The sequence below is a fragment of the Nakaseomyces bracarensis genome (assembly GCF_045282275.1).
Source record: "Nakaseomyces bracarensis strain CBM3 chromosome Unknown Scaff12_0, whole genome shotgun sequence".
Classification (NCBI taxonomy): Eukaryota; Fungi; Ascomycota; class Saccharomycetes; order Saccharomycetales; family Saccharomycetaceae; genus Nakaseomyces; species Nakaseomyces bracarensis.
This window is the reverse complement of record NW_027263958.1, coordinates 1,149,525-1,166,823: the sequence shown is the minus strand read 5'-3', so window position 1 is coordinate 1,166,823 and position 17,299 is coordinate 1,149,525. Positions and strand designations below refer to the sequence as shown.

The following is a 17,299-nucleotide window of genomic DNA, read 5'->3' as shown; positions in this document are numbered from 1 at the left end:
AATATCAGCTGTCCTTCTTGCTTCCAAAATATCTATCAATCTTGTTAGTACCAACGTTGATAACTCTAGGGCATCCTACCCTGTCTTTACCCAGTTTAGAACATTCCCAGCAATAATACGCTTGAATCCGACTATTTGGAGCACCACAAATGATACACTGAGAACTTTGCTTCCCAAATGCACAGGGATCACATATATGTACTCGACTTCTGGGCCTTACGTAGCTATCGCATACCGGACAACGCCCATCGCACTTATCACATAATTGGCCCAGGTTGATGCCAACTGGGTTAAGACACATCACAAGATCACTCTGATGCTTAGACATTGTATATAAGACTATTCCGACCAAGTCACAGCTGATACTCTTCTTCTGGTTTGGTTGTTCTTAGATTCACTGTTTTGCCACTAAATGCTTTCGCCTCTTAAAAAGGCACCTTCTTATATAGAGCCTTTATTTGGAAAGAAAGCACATTATATAAATAAGAGGGATAAACAGAAATTATCAAACTCTCTGTATTACTATAGATACAAATAAGCAAGTTCGAGATTTACCTTTGAGGTTGTGATGAAGGAGTGTGCCATCTGTCTTGAGGAAGTGATTGGGTGTCATGGGACGTCGGTGCTCAAGCCATGCGAGCATGAGTTCCACTCAGAGTGTATCAGGAAATGGCATGGGCATGCTGAGGATCTGAACTGTCCTATGTGTCGAACTAACTCCGAACAGTTGGTGATCAGGTTCAGTGACAAGAATCATTGTACGGTAGATCTTACGAAGGGCTTTACGGTAAATCATATATTAAATAATCAGAGGTTCTTGGCGGAAGCAGGTGTGCCAGAGGCTGTTGAACAGCTGGCACAGACCTTTGAAGCAGTGCTGGATCTTGATGAGCCTACACCCCGTGCTGCAGACCCTTCCGAGGATTTAGGCCCGAATGGCACCAGCGCACCAAGGCAGGCTGATTCAGGTACCCATCTCATATTGCAGTGCAGTATATGTGGTGACCAAGAAGATCTAGCCTTGGAATATTATTGTGCTGGGTGCCAAGCATTATACCATGACTCATGCCTGCGTACTCTTGCAGTAGACGTCGGTGATATCGACAGCTGGATGTTGTGCGTCGAGTGCCAGTGCGAGCTCGCACCTAGGGCCAAAAAATTGATAATCCAGAAGAACCAGGTTGGTGCTTGTGACGACGGCAGCTTAGTGTACAGCACCACAAGCGCCACGATATTCGAGGGCCAGCTGCGAGAGAAGCACAGCGTGCGCACCGAGCAGATGTACCGCGACTTAGAGGCCCTCAGACAGGCCAAAACAGAGATACAGAACCATGTCCGCAAACGTCTGGATCACTACTACAATAAGAAACTCATAGACCGCGACCAGTACACAAGGATCAACAAACAGGTCTCTAGAGAACTCTACCAGGCCTCCGGCTACAGCTACAACCGCAACATAGACTACGATACCCGCGCCGAGGCTGGAATACGGCGGCACCTAAGCATATACAGCCTTAAAAAGCTAAATAAAAACCCAGTACGAGCTTCATAGCTCATCAATGGTAAGTTCATAAAATATTACATATCACCCTAATGACCTAAGTTATAAATATCATACTATACGTAACTGAAAAAAATTTTTTTTTCAGGCATCGCTCCAAGCTGGTTGAAGTATAAATAGAAAGCTTACTTCCATCGATCGATATTCAATATAACCATTTCTTTCCATTCTGGATAGGAAGTTTGATTGAGCCCTATGCCAAAACACCTTGTTGTTTAAGGTGGGGGTGTTCGTGTGGGGGAAATTGCTACCAGGAGGTGGCCGTTAAGGAGGTGTTTTCAATATTTCTCTTTTTATGGGGAGAATTTTCTATTTGTTTGTCTGTGATTATTGATTTTTATAATACCAATTGTTCCGACTGAATGGTGTATACTATATGTCGACAATATAATCTAATTCGTTAAGTTTCAGCCTTGTATGAGACATTCAAAATATCTAGAAAAAAATTAAGTCTAAGAAATATGGAAAGAACCTCCTTAAATGTTTTCCGTATTATACAAAATAAATTAAAGAAAGATTCTAATATGATGATTACTTTTGTCGACCGGGCGGACATAAAAAGTATCAGTGGAGCAGTAGCCGTTACAATTTAAGTTTCCTTCTTGTGTACAAATTTTTAAAGAGGGGGATGGTAATGGCACTATTGCTGCTCCGTTGAGAATGGATGATTGGTCACAAGATAGCTGATTTTATTTTGAATTTTTTTTCTTGTAATGTCATTTTTATTGTAGTCTTTACATCAGTCGATGTACAATGTCATTACCTATTTTCTAACTTCTAAGTGATGATTTTTTTAATATTCACACTGTGTGACGGTCCTTGTTTAATTACAGGCATTCATGATCACAAACAAAAAAATAACTGATTTAATGACTCTGATTTAAGAAGATAATTTAGAAAATGGGGAGGATTTTGACATTAACACTATGTAAATATATATTAAGTGTAAAAATTAAAAAAGAAACGTGATGTCATCTCATGCATCGCCTCTGTCACTAACCCTCCCTCCAGTCTTGAACAGGCAAGCCCCTCCCCTTTGCTCATAAGTTTAAAATAAATGCCTTGGCAAACGTTCGATGGGAGAGGACAACGAGTTCTTTGTTCCTTCACATAAAAGCAAGCTGATTAGAATTGTATCTTTCTATCTTTTGCTACCATTACGGAGATAATATACAGTACGATAGTGGAGAGGAGGAACAATGCACTGGAAAACGTTTCTGGCCATCTATATATTTGGAGGTATCACATTCGTGCCACTACTCCTTGTAATATTATTGTATATTCATGTGAAGCTGGAGAAACTGCGAGAAGCTGCTGTGGATGAGAAGTATGTAAAGTATAGTTTGGTTCGCAATGACATTGACCCTGATTTGAAGGCCGGGGCAGAGATGGAACCTGAGGGTGTCCATGTGGCCAGGAAAGGGTGGGTCACGGTGACTAAGGAGTACTACTACCATCACACTGAGTTGCAGACCCCACCGATTGCTTCGGAGACCTCTAAACAGGATACTGCCAACACACCACCGAAGGATTTGAACGAAGATCAAATTCCGCAAAGATCGCAATTGCGAAAGAGGGACAGGTATTACGGTATACTCAAGCATGGAAATCTATTCTTGTATAGAGACGACTCCCCTAGGAGTGACTTGATTCATGCAATCTCCTTACAAAAGAGCTTTGTCACTCTTTGGCCTAGAAACCCAGAGAAGGAGATGTCTGATGCTTCGTTATTCACTAAGAGAACCTGTATCTGCCTACTTAAGAAAGGGCTGGTGTCGCTGAATGAGGATGGGAAGTTGGCATTCAGCCCCTCTCTGACAGCTCCTTTGACCGGTAAGGAGGTTCAAGCTAAACAACCATCTCTCAACACACAAAATATGAGCTCAAATTCATACTTCCTATATTTTGATAATAATTACGACAAGGAAGATTGGTACTTCCAATTGATCAATGCATCTAAAGTAGAAGGTAGCGAGAAAGAGGATTATCCCTTAGATCCAAATATTGCTGCTAAGGCTGCCCATCTCAACACGAGAGATATGCTCTACTTAATACAATCTTTAAACTCTACAGAAGGGCAGCTAACAACAAAGTGGTTCAACGCCCTGATCGGTAGAATATTCCTTGGTTTGCAACAAACTAACAAACTGAACGAGATTTTATACTCTAAGATTTACAAAAAACTAACTAATATTAACAAGCCTGGTTTTCTTGACGATCTAGTGGTTAAGAAAGTTGACGTTGGTAATAGTGCACCCATGATTACACATCCTGAACTACGCGAACTCTCTCCTGATGGACAGATGAAAATAGCTCTGAACCTACATTATTCTGGTAACATCGCTGTGATTATCAAAACAAAAGTTGGAATTAATTTAGGATCTCATTTTAAACAAAGAGAGGTGTCTGTTCAACTTTCAATTACGCTCAAAGAACTAAACGGGCCTCTTATCATACTTATGAAGCCACCTCCTTCAAATCGTATTTGGTATGCTTTTGAAAAGGAGCCTCAAATGGAGTTGGATATAGAACCAATGGTTAGTTCTAGCAAGATTTCTTATAATATGGTAACAAATATGATTAAGAGTAAGTTTGCAGAGGCCATTAAGGAATCGCTTGTAGTTCCTTTTATGGACGATATAGTATTTTATGATACAGATAATGATATATTTAGGGGAGGTGTCTGGGATAAGTCAAAGTTTAGTCAAGAGTTATTAGATATGTTGAAAAAGCAAGAAAACGAAACTTTTGGTGCTACAGATATGGCACAAAATAATACGGATGATACCACAAGTGAAGGAAACAATAAAGAAAGAAGACATTCTGAGACCGGGCGGAACTCGGACTCTGGCTTACTAAGTAAAGTCGAATCGCTAAAGAATAACTTGATCAACAAATCGACAAGTGAAAGTATCGATGGTTCAGAAAGTACTTCTAATGAAGAGTGCGAAGAGGGCGATAAAACTATAGAAGAACCGGCTATTAAACCCAAGAAGTATATTAAAAATTCCTTTAAAAAAATTGGGAAATGGTACAAAGAAAATCTAAACCTAAATGAAGAAGCTGAAGGAGGTGACCTTGAAGAGCATCTAGATAGAAGGGAATCGATTGATAGTATTAACTCTGATAATAAACCTGAAATGATAAGTAATAGAAGAGTACGTCCCAAGCGTCCTGAGCCTCCATTTACTGCTGCGGAACCAGGTTCTCCAACAACATTCACTAATGATAATACCTCATTAAAATCGCCAACAATTAATGCAACAGCTATGTTTACAAATACAAAGAATTCCGAGCTCCCTATGCTCAATAGAAACTCAATATCTGATGGGCCAGTGACTAACGAGGGAACACCGCAGGCTTTCATAAAGATGCCAAATTCTACTGATTTTCCAGGACCAATATTCCAAGAAAATACTAGAAGTTATATGAGTGGCAATGCTTCCGTTACATCACCCAAGACTAGACAAAGTGAATTTTCTCAGTAACTCTATTATGCCAACCTGGTATAATTAAAATCATATTCAAATATAATATCGTCATAATCATTCACTGTCTCTATCTACTTATGTGAAATATATAAAATAGGGTTATAGGTATATATAATTACACTAAATTTTTTGTTACCATGGATTTTCTTCAAACTCCTCAGTTGCCGACCATGCTGGTGCATTCTGGGTACTATCAGCGGCCAAGTAATTGCTGGATATGTCTTCAGGAGTATAATTCTCGTTTTGATGAGAGTCCATATTGATAAGATCATTAGAGTTCTCTTCTACATTGGCTTCGTTTTCTTCGTCTGAGTTGTTATGACTGGATAAGTAGTAATCCAGGTGATTTTGACGAAGCTTGACATTCTCAGAATGAATTTCATAAACATCATCTTGTATGCTAATTGGTAGCAAAGGTTGGTAAGATTCATGACCTGGCCCACGTGCAAATATATCAGTCATTTCCGGGACAGTAGGTAGTGTCAGAATAGATACAACACGTTCTTGTAAATAGGCAGACTCTTTGTTGTTAACACTTTTGGCTAGAGTTGATAATTTCTTCCTCAATTTTGAACTGAACTTCGATTCATCAACTTCATAGCTATATTTATCTACAACCTTCAGTAACTGCGCAGGTGTAAGTCTTGGAAGTAGTTCCATAGTCGAATTCAACACATCTTCTGTATCAAGAGTTGTGGCTACTTGTAGCCATTGTAGCAACTGGAAAACAGGTTCCATATGAATCTGTACAATCCTATGTAATGATTGATAGAAAAATAGAGAGTTATCGGTATCATATACAATAGGTAAATCACCTGATGCAGTTTTATCAACTTTTTTGACTGTAGCAACATTCTTAAGTGGTGGTTGAGATAAGTCTATGTTTGCGACATCCTCGACCAATGTATAAGGAAATCTTTCCCACATAAAATCATCAATCATTTGTGGTTTAGGAACCTGTAAATCATTATTTTTGGCCCATGATTCGAAAGTTGATAGGTTCAACCTAATTTGAATTGCATGTGCGCGAGAAAGTGATTTCTTTTTTTTGTCCTTCAATATTTGGTTAAATAGATTAATAGAGAACCATTGAATTGCCAGAGACATACATTGTTGCTGAAATACTGGGTGTATTTGATGTAAATTCAAAACGTACATGAGCGCACCAAATATTTGAACAATTTTCATTGGTGATGGTTTCATTTGTTCTTCCATAGATGGAGGGTATAAATGCTTGATAATTTCAGTATCATAAAACATATCGTGTTCATTTATTGATGCATTTTCATCCTTTGTTTCATTACTTTTGGTTGGATGGAATTCCTTAGAGTCTCTCTTTTTTTGGAAAAAGCTTTTTCTTTTTGATTTCTTGTCCTTTGGTTCATCTTCAGTCTTCTCTTTGTTTTCTTCAACAGTTTCACCAAGTGCATCCATTCTTTCTTGTTCCTCTTGTAATTTTTTTTGCTTTTGCATCATTTTTTGATGTCTCCTCTTCTTGAAGAAATTCCAATCACGTTTATACAGTGTCTGTTTCACATCAGAGATAGTTGTGTAAGACAAAAGAGTGGGTTGGATAAGTGATGTTAATCTTGAGTGAATAGACAATGTCAGTTCAATTATAACAGCGTGAATCGTGTTGATTAACTCCTGTAGTATAGCTGGATATTTCTTGAAAAAGGATTCATCCCTGGTTAAGTAGTAGTATAAAAATGTTAACACACCGAGCCAGTATGATTGTAAAACAATGTCACCGGAACTGAATGCGGCATCGGCATTTTCTTGGCTCATATCTGTTTCTGTTGTAATGGAAGATAATATCCTCGTCATCGATAAGCTCAAGATTGTATGGACAAGCTGTGGGTTTTTCTTCTTATGTTCTGCATAACGCACAAGCTGGAATATGAAGGCTGCTGCATATGTAGTAAGATGTGGTTCTCTCTTTGGCAGTGATTCCAGAATATTCAACAACTGTGTAATGTCAAACTCTTCAAACTCCAAGTATTGGTTCGGTTGTAACTTAGAGAAGTCGAATTCTTCGTATAGCCCATTAGACTCTCTCTCAGTCCCGAACATCACGTCATGTCTAGTTTCGGGCTCTTCAGAGGCAAATATGTCCTGGCCCTCTTTTGAACCTGCAAGAGACATACCGGCAATGTGTAGATCTATATTCCTCAAAGCCTGTTCATCAAGCCCACCTTCCGAGGACTTGTTATTATTTAGTAGTTTCTCATTGTACTGCGGTATCTTCTGGTACTGTAGCATGTTGTTCTGTTCGAGGAACATGTGGAACGACGAAACCGGGCTAATCATCTCCCAAGCGGTGATACGCTCATCTCGAGAGGTCTTTTGGAAATCGATCTCACTAGACCAAGTGAACAACTCAGTGCAGCAATCCGTCCTCTCCATCAAGAAACACCACATCAGCGGAGTGTACCCGACGAGATCATCGTAGAGGTTGAAATCCAGCTGAGAACGCGCCTTCTGGTACAGAAACTCAATGTATGAGGCCCGGTCATAGATAATAGTCAAATGCAACAATGGAACACCCAACACACTCTTGTCATTCACATCCTGAACACCTTCTAACAGCGTCTTAAACGTCGTAAACTCCTCCCCACGAGTCTCGTCACTCACCAACTGCACCAGCTCAAACATATCCCCACCTTTACCACCAGCCAAGTACGTATCTACCGCTCTCCTAACAACCTCAGCCTTATCCTTAGCACTCGAATCCCCATTCCCATCGATATCTAGGTCGAGCTTCAACTCCCGATGTTGATCAACCTCTCTCTCGAGGCCCGGAGCCCCGCCTGGGGGAGAGTCGTCCCATATATTGTCCATTATTTATGTTGCTTATCTTTAATCGGCGTACCTCTGCAGGCAGAAATGTTATAAAAGTCTGTCTTGTACCAATGAGCCCTTTCTTCACTTTAATCAATACCAGGAAGGCCTTTTCCCACCAAATTTTTTTTTTCACGGGCCCAAAGTACAAGGGCAACTGAAATTTTAGAAGAGAGAGCCTACTTTGAACACAACGAATTTAAGCCAAGATATAGCTCTAAATAGGCCCAGAAGCAGTGATAAAGAAAGCTGTTTATACCTTCTGATAGTACTATAGCTGGGCATAATTGCTGGTGGGATTTTGAAGCAAGGAAAACGGATTAAGTAAAGAAATAATGGTGTTAGCAGACTTGGGTAAACGGATTAACAGTGCTGTTAATGGTGCGTTGTCTAATACTGAGGATGACTATGCTGCTAGTATAGATGCGATGTTGAAGGGTATTGCTACTGCGTTGCTTGAGGCGGATGTTAATATCATGTTGGTTTCGAGGGTGAGGAACAATATCAAGAACACATTGATGGACGGGAAGGGGAACCGGTCGATGAACAATGCGCAGACTAAGAAGCTTGTGCAGAAGACCGTTTTTGATGAGCTGTGTGGGTTGGTTGACTGTTCTGACCAGGCTGTGTTCCAGCCAAAGAAGAAGAAGACCAATATCATCATGTTTGTTGGTTTACAAGGTTCTGGTAAGACGACGTCTTGTACGAAGCTTGCTGTTTACTACTCTAAGCGTGGTTACAAAGTTGGTCTTGTGTGTGCAGACACCTTCCGTGCTGGTGCGTTTGACCAGTTGAAGCAGAATGCCGTCAAGGCCCGTATTCCATTCTACGGTTCTTACACGGAGACCGACCCTGTCAAGGTCTCTGCTGAAGGTATTGCCAAGTTCAAGAAGGAAAAGTTTGATGTGATCATAGTCGATACTTCTGGTAGACATCACCAGGAGGCCGAGTTGTTCCACGAAATGGTCCAGATATCGAATGTAATTAAGCCAAACCAGACTATCATGGTGCTGGATGCCTCTATCGGTCAAGCCGCAGAGCAGCAATCCAAGGCGTTCAAGGAGTCTTCTGACTTTGGTGCCATCATTTTGACTAAGATGGACGGCCATGCCAAGGGTGGTGGTGCTATCTCTGCCGTTGCCGCCACAAACACACCTATCGCGTTCATCGGTACTGGTGAACACATCCATGATTTGGAGAAGTTTTCTCCAAAATCCTTCATCTCTAAACTGTTGGGTATCGGTGATATTGAAGGTTTGTTTGAACAATTGAAAACTGTACAGAACAAAGAAGATACAAAGGCCACCATGGAGAATATTCAGCAAGGTAAATTCACACTTTTAGACTTCAAGAAACAAATGCAAACAATAATGAAGATGGGCCCATTGTCGAATATTGCACAAATGATTCCAGGGATGGGTAATATGATGAGTCAAGTTGGTGAAGAAGAAACCTCACAGAAGATGAAGAAAATGGTGTATGTTTTGGATTCGATGACTAAAGAAGAGCTTGAATCTGATGGCAGAATATTTATCGAACAACCAAGTAGGATGGTACGAGTGGCAAGAGGTTCTGGTACTTCTGTCTTTGATGTGGAAATGATTCTGATGCAACAACAGATGATGGCTAGAATGGCTCAAAATGCTAAGATGAGCAAACAAGGTGGTGGTGGTATGCCTGGTATGCCAAATATGCCTGGTATGCCTAACATGCCTGGTATGCCTAAAATGACACCGCAACTAATGCAACAGGCTCAGCAGAAATTAAAACAAAACCCGGGTTTGATGAAAAATATGATGAATATGTTTGGTGGTGCTGGCGGCCCTGGTGGAATGGGTGGTATGGGTGGTATGCCAGACATGAATGAAATGATGAAGATGATGCAAGATCCACAAATGCAAGAGATGGCAAGACAATTTGGTATGTGATCTGGGAAATTTTGTTTTTCTTTGACTTTTTTGTTTTCAGTTATAGAATGCCTACTTTATGTTTTAGAGGTTCCTCTTTTAAAACCTTTTACGAATAAGAATTTCTTTTCAAATCCTACAGGGCAATTTTATTTCTACTATAATTTCTCCTTGAGAAACTATCTTGTAATATTGGGCATATCCTTCCTTCTATCGTTTTTAATAAACAGTCTCATTTAATTGTATAATAATTATATTAAACTATTTACTTAACTAGTTTTCTGTAAAGTAAAATGAATATACTACTTTCTATTTTTAATCAAAAAAAAATGAGAAAAAAAAAAAGACAATAGATATCTGTTATGTTCATTTAACAGATTCGTGAACATATTTCTAGTCTTGGGTATTAAGGAGTCTCTGAGGTCTTTTTTTATTATTGATAGATGGGTTTAACATTCGAGGGAGGAATGATATAAATTAAAGAGCAGTATGAAATCAATAGGAGTAAGGGGCATTTCAGCACCCATGATATTTTGAAAATATTTATCGAAGAATATTTTTATGCTATTTTGCAGACTTATCGTGGTTTTAAAATGATCATTAAATTTGATCTAGCGGTATAAACCCCTTTTAATTGCATGATATTATTAAGTTTAAAGTTTGAGGTGTTGGTGTGGTTGAATTCTTAGTTGTTTTGGTGAAATATTCTATCTAAGATTCATTAATAGTGTTTTTTATTTTTTATTTTTTATTGTTTTTCTGAGTGTGCTTTTGTTTTTTTTTACAGATTATATGATGAAATGATATCGATCATTAATGATCCATAAAAATGGAATAACAAGTTAATGAATTCCAATTAGTTTTATCAATATTATTTTTTCTAACATTTTAGAGGAATTTGTGGTTTTAGCATTTTATGCAAGTGATGGTGTAGGAGTATCTCTCTTCTTTTCTGTTTTCGAAATACGGTCCTTTTCAACTCTGGGAAGGTCTTCCAAGGATACGGTACCACTGGCCACCAGCTGTGGGTCCACCACTTTTTCTCTATGTTCGTAAAGTATTTTGTAACCAGATTTAATAGTACCTTCAGTAACTTGTAAGATTTGACCTACTCTAGCAGCTGATACAGGAATTTTGAAAAGAAGAATGTTTAAATAAATAGAAACCACAGCGATGGTGATTGGAGATTTACCGGCGATTTCTTCGATCTCTTTACACTTCTTAGCAGTGTATTCTGACGAAGTTGTGACTTGCATAGGCAGACCCAAGTGAGAACAGAATCTTGGGATATAGGTTAGGTTCTGCGCACCACTCATGTTGTCTGTGTCAATCTTTATGAAACCGTCCGCACTCTTCTCTCTCAAAATATTTTTCATTATACCAAGAGTTTTACCAAATTCTTTTGTCTTGACATGAATAATAGACTGGATTTCTTTGAAAGTTCTGGCTACTTCTGCACGTCTACAACCAAGCAGGATTGAGGCAGCCATGATACTCTCGGAAGATTTACCTTTTAGAGCTTTCTCATCGTGACAGAGCTTGTAAGCTTCCTTGGCACAGTCCTTAACGATCTTAGGAAGTTCTGCAGCATCACACAACATAGTAATCTTGGCAAATGCAGCCTGTACCTCATTATCTTTCTTATCTACAACGTTCTTACCTTGGGCCCTGTTAAGTTCTTTAGTGAACCTCATATCAGTGTTCTCACCTTGACCGATCTTCGTTGAGAGGTTGTTACCATCGAGCAGTGGGTTAGAAGCTTCACCAACACGACTTGGATCGTCACCATTCTGGTCATCGTTAGAGAAAGTACGCCATTCAGACCTGGTATCCACAAGCTTATCACTCAGAACCAAGCCACACATGGCACACACAACATCCCCTTCACTGAACCTCTCAACAATCTTAGGAGGATACACTTTACATTCAGGACATGTTAGAACTATATTTAAGTTAGGACCTTTCCTTCCAGCAGGTCTACGAATAGTAGCAGGAGCAGACATTTGTTTTATTTTCCTTTATATGATTTTTACTTGATACCCACAAATTAAAAACAATAAAAATAGGTCCAATAAATGAAAGTTCCACTTTTATAAGGATGATATAAGAACTTTTTTTCCTTCTCGTTTGGCTATTAATGAATAGGAAAGAGAACAGAGTTATAAGGTGGCAACTAGAGAGAGAGAGTCAGGGAAATCCTTTTGTAGTGCTCCTTTAAAAGAAATGCAGAAAAAAAAAAGATAAAGATAAAAGAAAGACCACAGCACTTTCCTAATGTCTAAAGGATAAAGGAATAGAGATGCAATAAATAAAGCAATATGAATAAAAAAACCCTTTATTAATTGATCATTTGGTAATAATTATATCTCTCTGTATGATTAAAGTTAAAAATTCAAAAATATTTTTTTTTTCCAGATTTTTCCTCGAGCATTATATCCGGGTAATCATTATATCATTATTTACCCGGTTATATTTTCGTATGTAGGTATATATAATCACATGTTTATAATAGTTTACGTAGATCACCTGGCTATACTTAAATACGATAATTTATATATTTGTACGGTGAAGTCACATTTTATTACGTATTTAGCTACAATATTATATATATGTTTTTTCCTGTTTTGGTGGCCGATTTTAAATAAGCTGCCTTTTATTTCGATGAAGCAAAATTTAGAGATTATTTAAATATGAAGTATACCGTATTTAATATATCTCTTAGCTATCAGCTCTTTTGTTTTTTTAGTTCATTCCAATATATTCTTTGAAATTGAAGGTTTGTTATACCGAATCGTGGTGTTTTTTGGTGGTGCTATACTGAATTTTAAGAAGAACAAAACTACTGCCAATTTCTAGATAATAATAGTAAAGGAGCTAAGATGGTGGATCAACTGTTACCTGCGGATCAACACATTGGGAAAGGTGTAGAGGGTATTAGTGGCAATGCTGCATCTTCTACTAGGCTTATAGAGTCTCTACATGACCAAATAGATGCGTTAACTAGCACGAATATCGATCTTACGTCCAAATTGCAGAGCCTATTGAACAAGCTGGATTCAATTCAACAGAAGGAGACTAAATTGAAAGAGAGTACCTCCTCACTGCGCTATGAGAGAGATAATGTCTCTTTGATGCTGAAAAGAAAAGAGAGGAAACTTGCTGAAGAGAATGAAGCTATTGATACCCTTGGAGTTGAGCTAGAGAAGTTGAGAGCTATAAACAAGGAACTAAAAGAGAAAGCGAGTAATGTGGACGGTGTGACAGAGGAGACCTTAAAGAATGACATTAATACAGTTCAATCAGAGTATGACACGTTGATTAGTTCTCAAGGCGTATATCAGGAGGACTACGCTTCACAGATAGACAGCCTCACGAATAAGATAGACCAATACCGAGTTATGCATAAGGACAATATCGATGAATTGGAGACGCGGCAAGCTGGGTTAACAGAGCAACTCAGTACGTTGGAGGACTCATACAATGAAACACAATCAAAGAGTGAGAACTTCAAGAATCAAATCGTCAAAGGTAAGCTAATCGATACAAAGACTCAAATAAATCTCATAGGGTGGTTGGTTCTGTTTAGGGAAACTAAGAAAATATCGGATGAGTACTATAAACAATCAGAGATTCCAATTCCTGATGAAATACGAGTTATTCTGAATGATCCAATACTGAACGAACTGGATACACATTATACGTTAGATACCATATCTTATAAGAAAACCAGGAGTAAACCTAGTCAGTCTTCACCATTGGTAGGTACAACTAGGAAAAGGTTTACATCGCCATCAACTTCTTATACGCCAAGAGTATCTTCCACTCAAGGAACTTTGCCAGGTGTCAAAAGAACACCTTCATTGAGATCCGGTTCTAATGTAGAAAGTCCTAGAAACACCACACCGGGTTCCTCATCAAGGAGAAAACGTAGTAGTATGATCTTCAAGTGAGTTATTGAACAATTTAACACAACTTAGATGACTTGAGAAACGGTCTATTATTATTTACTTGCATCTCAAACAATACTTTATTAGCACTTCATTTCATTATAGCATTAGATAATTACTTTATCCATCATAGAAAGAAACAATTTTATAGATTTTTTTCATATTACTTTATTATTTATTAGATTGGAAATTGGACAAATCGTATTTGACGTTTGTTTATCGATGAGATGTTACTTTAAGAGAGGCTAACTACCAATTACTGATCAGCAGTATAAAGGTTACTTCCTAACAAAAGCTAACAACTTATAGATGAACCAAAAAAAGGATGCAACACATTACTTGCGGCACCATGAATTTGGGATTACTGCTTTGTGTACTGGGACGCTAGACGCTATCTTCAATATATATTCACCAATACTGATTTCAGCAGATGAGAAAGGGTCATTAACGATTTGGGATCTGGTTATAAGAAGGCCGTTGTTTTCTAAAAGACTATGTGAAGCTCAGATTGTTGCGATCCAATTTGATGAGGGCAAGTATATCAGCTTTCTAGCAAAGGATCATAAATTTCGAATGTTTGAGCTATATCCTAATAAATCAATTGATATTAAAATCAACAGCCATCGGAGCAATGATTTGATGTTTTTAAAACAAGTCTTTGAAGTTCCAGTTAATACAATGAATTTTGCCAATTTTGGCTTAATAAGTTTGGGTGATGACCGGTTTCAATTGGTAACAAGTCATACTCAAGATGCACACTTTTTAGATATATACGAATTTCAAATTCCAGAGTTGCATTCACTGAAACGAATATTTAAGAGAGTAGACTTGATGCCATTGATCAAACTAAAATATGGTACTGACCTACTGCCTAAAATAGAAGGTCTAGGGATAATAATGCGTATACTATGTGTCGATGACATAATCTTTTGCGGATTCGAGAGTGGTTTTATTGTGGGGCTTAGAAGATATACGAATGAATCTACTTACAAGAAAGGAACTAAGATAAAGCAAATTGACGTCGGAGTCTCTACAAGCAACCTGGGAAAGCTATTAAGTTCCGGATCCGATAAATATTTCGAGAATGAAGAGAAATTGAATGAAATTCTAGAGATTGTTTTGGTGGATACTGCACATTGTGCAGAACCCGTTTTGTCAATGGTATATAATAGTAGCACAAAATCTATTTTGAGTTCATCAACCACCAACTCAATAATAATCGAGAATTGCACCAAAGACTTTTTATCAGCAAGAAACTGTGATCAGTTTTTTTCTGAGAGTGAATATTACGTTGATACCACTAATCATATGCTTATTAGAAGATCATTGAAATTAAATAAAAATATAAAGAAGGAGACACCCTGCAAGAACATCGGGTTTCTTGCAACAATCGAAGGTAATGTCATATTTGGGTCATGGTCTGGCAAAACATATGAAATATCTGGAGATAATAATGAAGCTATACCCACGGCTGTGAAAGATAAAAGTTCTATATTCGTTACTGAATCAGCTGTGGGTAACACTCAAAATACCCAAAATGGTTCGGGAGAAAAGGTTAAAAAGAGCATTAAAATAGGCGCCCTAACAGCATTATGTATATCTGATTTATCTACATTTCAAAAGAGTTTGGCTGATCAGAAAGTTTTATCGCCGGGACAAAAACGTCGGACAATGGATTTTATCACTAATTCATGGTTATTTATTGGCTATGAAGATGGATCAGTGGCAATGTATAAAAAGTAATAAAAATGCAATTTGGTTGTGTTATGATTATATAGTCTTATAGAAATGGAAAACTAGAAATAAGCACAAAATTCTGTTTTTTATGGTGAATGTTAAGATCTCAAAAATTTCTTGAAAATTCCGACTGCACCGGATGAGCCAGAGTCATTTCCATTTGAACCACTTCTATGTGGATTTATCATATTGTCCTTATTGTTGACAGCTGATGATCTGGAAGGCCTATTCATCAACAGCTTTTCTTTTTCAGCGATTTCCCTAATCAGCATACTCAATGCGACGTCAACATTGTAATCCTCTAAATTATCTAGAGCAACAAATCCACACTTCCACTGTGTTGCCAATTGTCTGCCTTTATCAATTAAGAGCGGACTAGCTAATGGATCACGGGCATGCGTGCATATGATTAAACATGGAGGAGGGGAGTCAGGTGAAGAAGGGTCCGTTTCTATAGTGTTAACGGTCGTTTTGTAACTTCTAAGTTCCTGCAATTTTGTATTTCTCTCTTTCTCATTTTTCCACATATGTTTTAGAGTGTAGAATAATGAATAAACATCGTCTTCTTGTCCCATCTCCCATCTTCGTTGATAATCTCTAAATTCTGCCCATGCATCTAATATGCAATCACGAATTACATCTAGTAGACTGAAACCACCATTCTTTATTTTAGTATAGTTGCTCCAGGAGAAATTACTCTTTGAGCTCGCTTCGGTATTTGCTGTTGATATAGTATCCCGTACATCTTCTGAGCCTTCATCTTTAGATTCATAGGACGGCGGTGTTATGAGATGGCTTAATTCTGGGATTGCACTGTAAACAAAAACATATCCGTCTATTTTACCATTTAACTCTGAGGCACCTGAAGCTACAAGTAATGATGTTGTTGAAACTGGTTGTCGTGGTTCATCAGCTAATCCTCTCAGAACACTCTTATCCAAATTGGCAAATAAAGACACTTCTAAAAATGGAACCACCATATCCGGTTTAAACCCAGGTGTATCAATAATGTCAATGGATATGGGACTATACACGGGTGGGATGTAATTCATCGGTAGTACATCATTAGTTCTTTCAACGAATTTTGGACCACGCAAATATATTCCTTTATCATTCGCATCACCATCTTTACCTGCGGCACTATTTGAATATTTGTACAAATGGGGTTTCTTCTTTTTGGATTCTGCTCTAATATAGGATAAAGTCCGCGCTTTACTTTGGCTTCTTACTTGTGTAAAATCATCGGTAAACGATTGAAATACCAATGGAGATAACAGAACATGATCTGTAACTGAAGGTGAAGAGAATATAGGTTCTAGTACTTGACTTCCGGGTGTTCGCACCGCCAGCCGTTCATGAGGCTCGGCATCTAATATCGCTCTGGCAACGGGAGAATGTGGAATGAAATCAAACAGCCAATTGGTCTGGTCTCTAGTCGGGTAGTGCACTTCATGGACAATGTTTAGCGTTAGACGTGAAATAAATGAAGTCTTACCAGTGGAATCCCCACCTAATACAGCAACTCGGATCGGTCTCTGTTCCGACATATAGTAGTAAAAAAAAAAGTTATCAGTTCTATGTTTTATATTACGATTATTCAGATGGAACACTATCAGCAAATTCGTACTTCAAAATAGGCACTGTTGTTTAATCCAGTGTTTTTTAAACGTATTCATATGCGAATAGCTTTCGTGATGACTCAATACTATGAACTATATCAGATGCTTGTATAGTCCCCCATTGTTAAGATCATCGATCCGCACGGCGATGAAATTTTCTTGAATTAGAGAAAGTCACGTGGTCGATTCGAGGTCG

The 17,299-nt window shown here is 38.2% G+C and overlaps 9 protein-coding genes across 9 annotated transcripts; 5 read left to right on the top strand and 4 right to left on the bottom strand.

Moving 5' to 3' along the window:
• Nucleotides 1-4: 4 nt before the first annotated feature.
• RDS3 (U2 snRNP complex subunit RDS3) lies at nucleotides 5-328 on the bottom strand (the record flags this gene model as incomplete). Its single annotated transcript, XM_071054072.1, has 1 exon — nucleotides 5-328. The coding sequence occupies one exon, from the start codon at nucleotides 326-328 to the stop codon at nucleotides 5-7; it is 324 nt and encodes a 107-aa protein (XP_070910484.1).
• Nucleotides 329-568: 240 nt separating this feature from the next.
• Nucleotides 569-1,552, top strand: ASR1 (ubiquitin-protein ligase ASR1; the record flags this gene model as incomplete). The annotated part of the gene is made up of 1 exon (XM_071054071.1): nucleotides 569-1,552. One exon carries the CDS (start codon nucleotides 569-571, stop codon nucleotides 1,550-1,552), a length of 984 nt encoding a protein of 327 aa, XP_070910483.1.
• A 1,208-nt stretch (nucleotides 1,553-2,760) lies between these two features.
• Nucleotides 2,761-5,049, top strand: NVJ2 (Nvj2p; the record flags this gene model as incomplete). The annotated part of the gene is made up of 1 exon (XM_071054070.1): nucleotides 2,761-5,049. The coding sequence occupies one exon, from the start codon at nucleotides 2,761-2,763 to the stop codon at nucleotides 5,047-5,049; it is 2,289 nt and encodes a 762-aa protein (XP_070910482.1).
• A 135-nt stretch (nucleotides 5,050-5,184) lies between these two features.
• Nucleotides 5,185-7,893, bottom strand: RNJ42_03905 (uncharacterized protein; the record flags this gene model as incomplete). The annotated part of the gene is made up of 1 exon (XM_071054069.1): nucleotides 5,185-7,893. The coding sequence occupies one exon, from the start codon at nucleotides 7,891-7,893 to the stop codon at nucleotides 5,185-5,187; it is 2,709 nt and encodes a 902-aa protein (XP_070910481.1).
• Nucleotides 7,894-8,228: 335 nt separating this feature from the next.
• On the top strand, nucleotides 8,229-9,821 carry SRP54 (RNA-binding signal recognition particle subunit SRP54; the record flags this gene model as incomplete). The annotated part of the gene is made up of 1 exon (XM_071054068.1): nucleotides 8,229-9,821. One exon carries the CDS (start codon nucleotides 8,229-8,231, stop codon nucleotides 9,819-9,821), a length of 1,593 nt encoding a protein of 530 aa, XP_070910480.1.
• Nucleotides 9,822-10,714: 893 nt separating this feature from the next.
• Nucleotides 10,715-11,803, bottom strand: SUA7 (transcription factor SUA7; the record flags this gene model as incomplete). Its single annotated transcript, XM_071054067.1, has 1 exon — nucleotides 10,715-11,803. The coding sequence occupies one exon, from the start codon at nucleotides 11,801-11,803 to the stop codon at nucleotides 10,715-10,717; it is 1,089 nt and encodes a 362-aa protein (XP_070910479.1).
• Nucleotides 11,804-12,679: 876 nt separating this feature from the next.
• On the top strand, nucleotides 12,680-13,750 carry RNJ42_03902 (SWI5-dependent HO expression protein 3; the record flags this gene model as incomplete). Its single annotated transcript, XM_071054066.1, has 1 exon — nucleotides 12,680-13,750. One exon carries the CDS (start codon nucleotides 12,680-12,682, stop codon nucleotides 13,748-13,750), a length of 1,071 nt encoding a protein of 356 aa, XP_070910478.1.
• A 306-nt stretch (nucleotides 13,751-14,056) lies between these two features.
• ASA1 (Asa1p) lies at nucleotides 14,057-15,490 on the top strand (the record flags this gene model as incomplete). Its single annotated transcript, XM_071054065.1, has 1 exon — nucleotides 14,057-15,490. The coding sequence occupies one exon, from the start codon at nucleotides 14,057-14,059 to the stop codon at nucleotides 15,488-15,490; it is 1,434 nt and encodes a 477-aa protein (XP_070910477.1).
• A 92-nt stretch (nucleotides 15,491-15,582) lies between these two features.
• RNJ42_03900 (uncharacterized protein) lies at nucleotides 15,583-17,031 on the bottom strand (the record flags this gene model as incomplete). Its single annotated transcript, XM_071054064.1, has 1 exon — nucleotides 15,583-17,031. One exon carries the CDS (start codon nucleotides 17,029-17,031, stop codon nucleotides 15,583-15,585), a length of 1,449 nt encoding a protein of 482 aa, XP_070910476.1.
• Nucleotides 17,032-17,299: the final 268 nt, after the last annotated feature.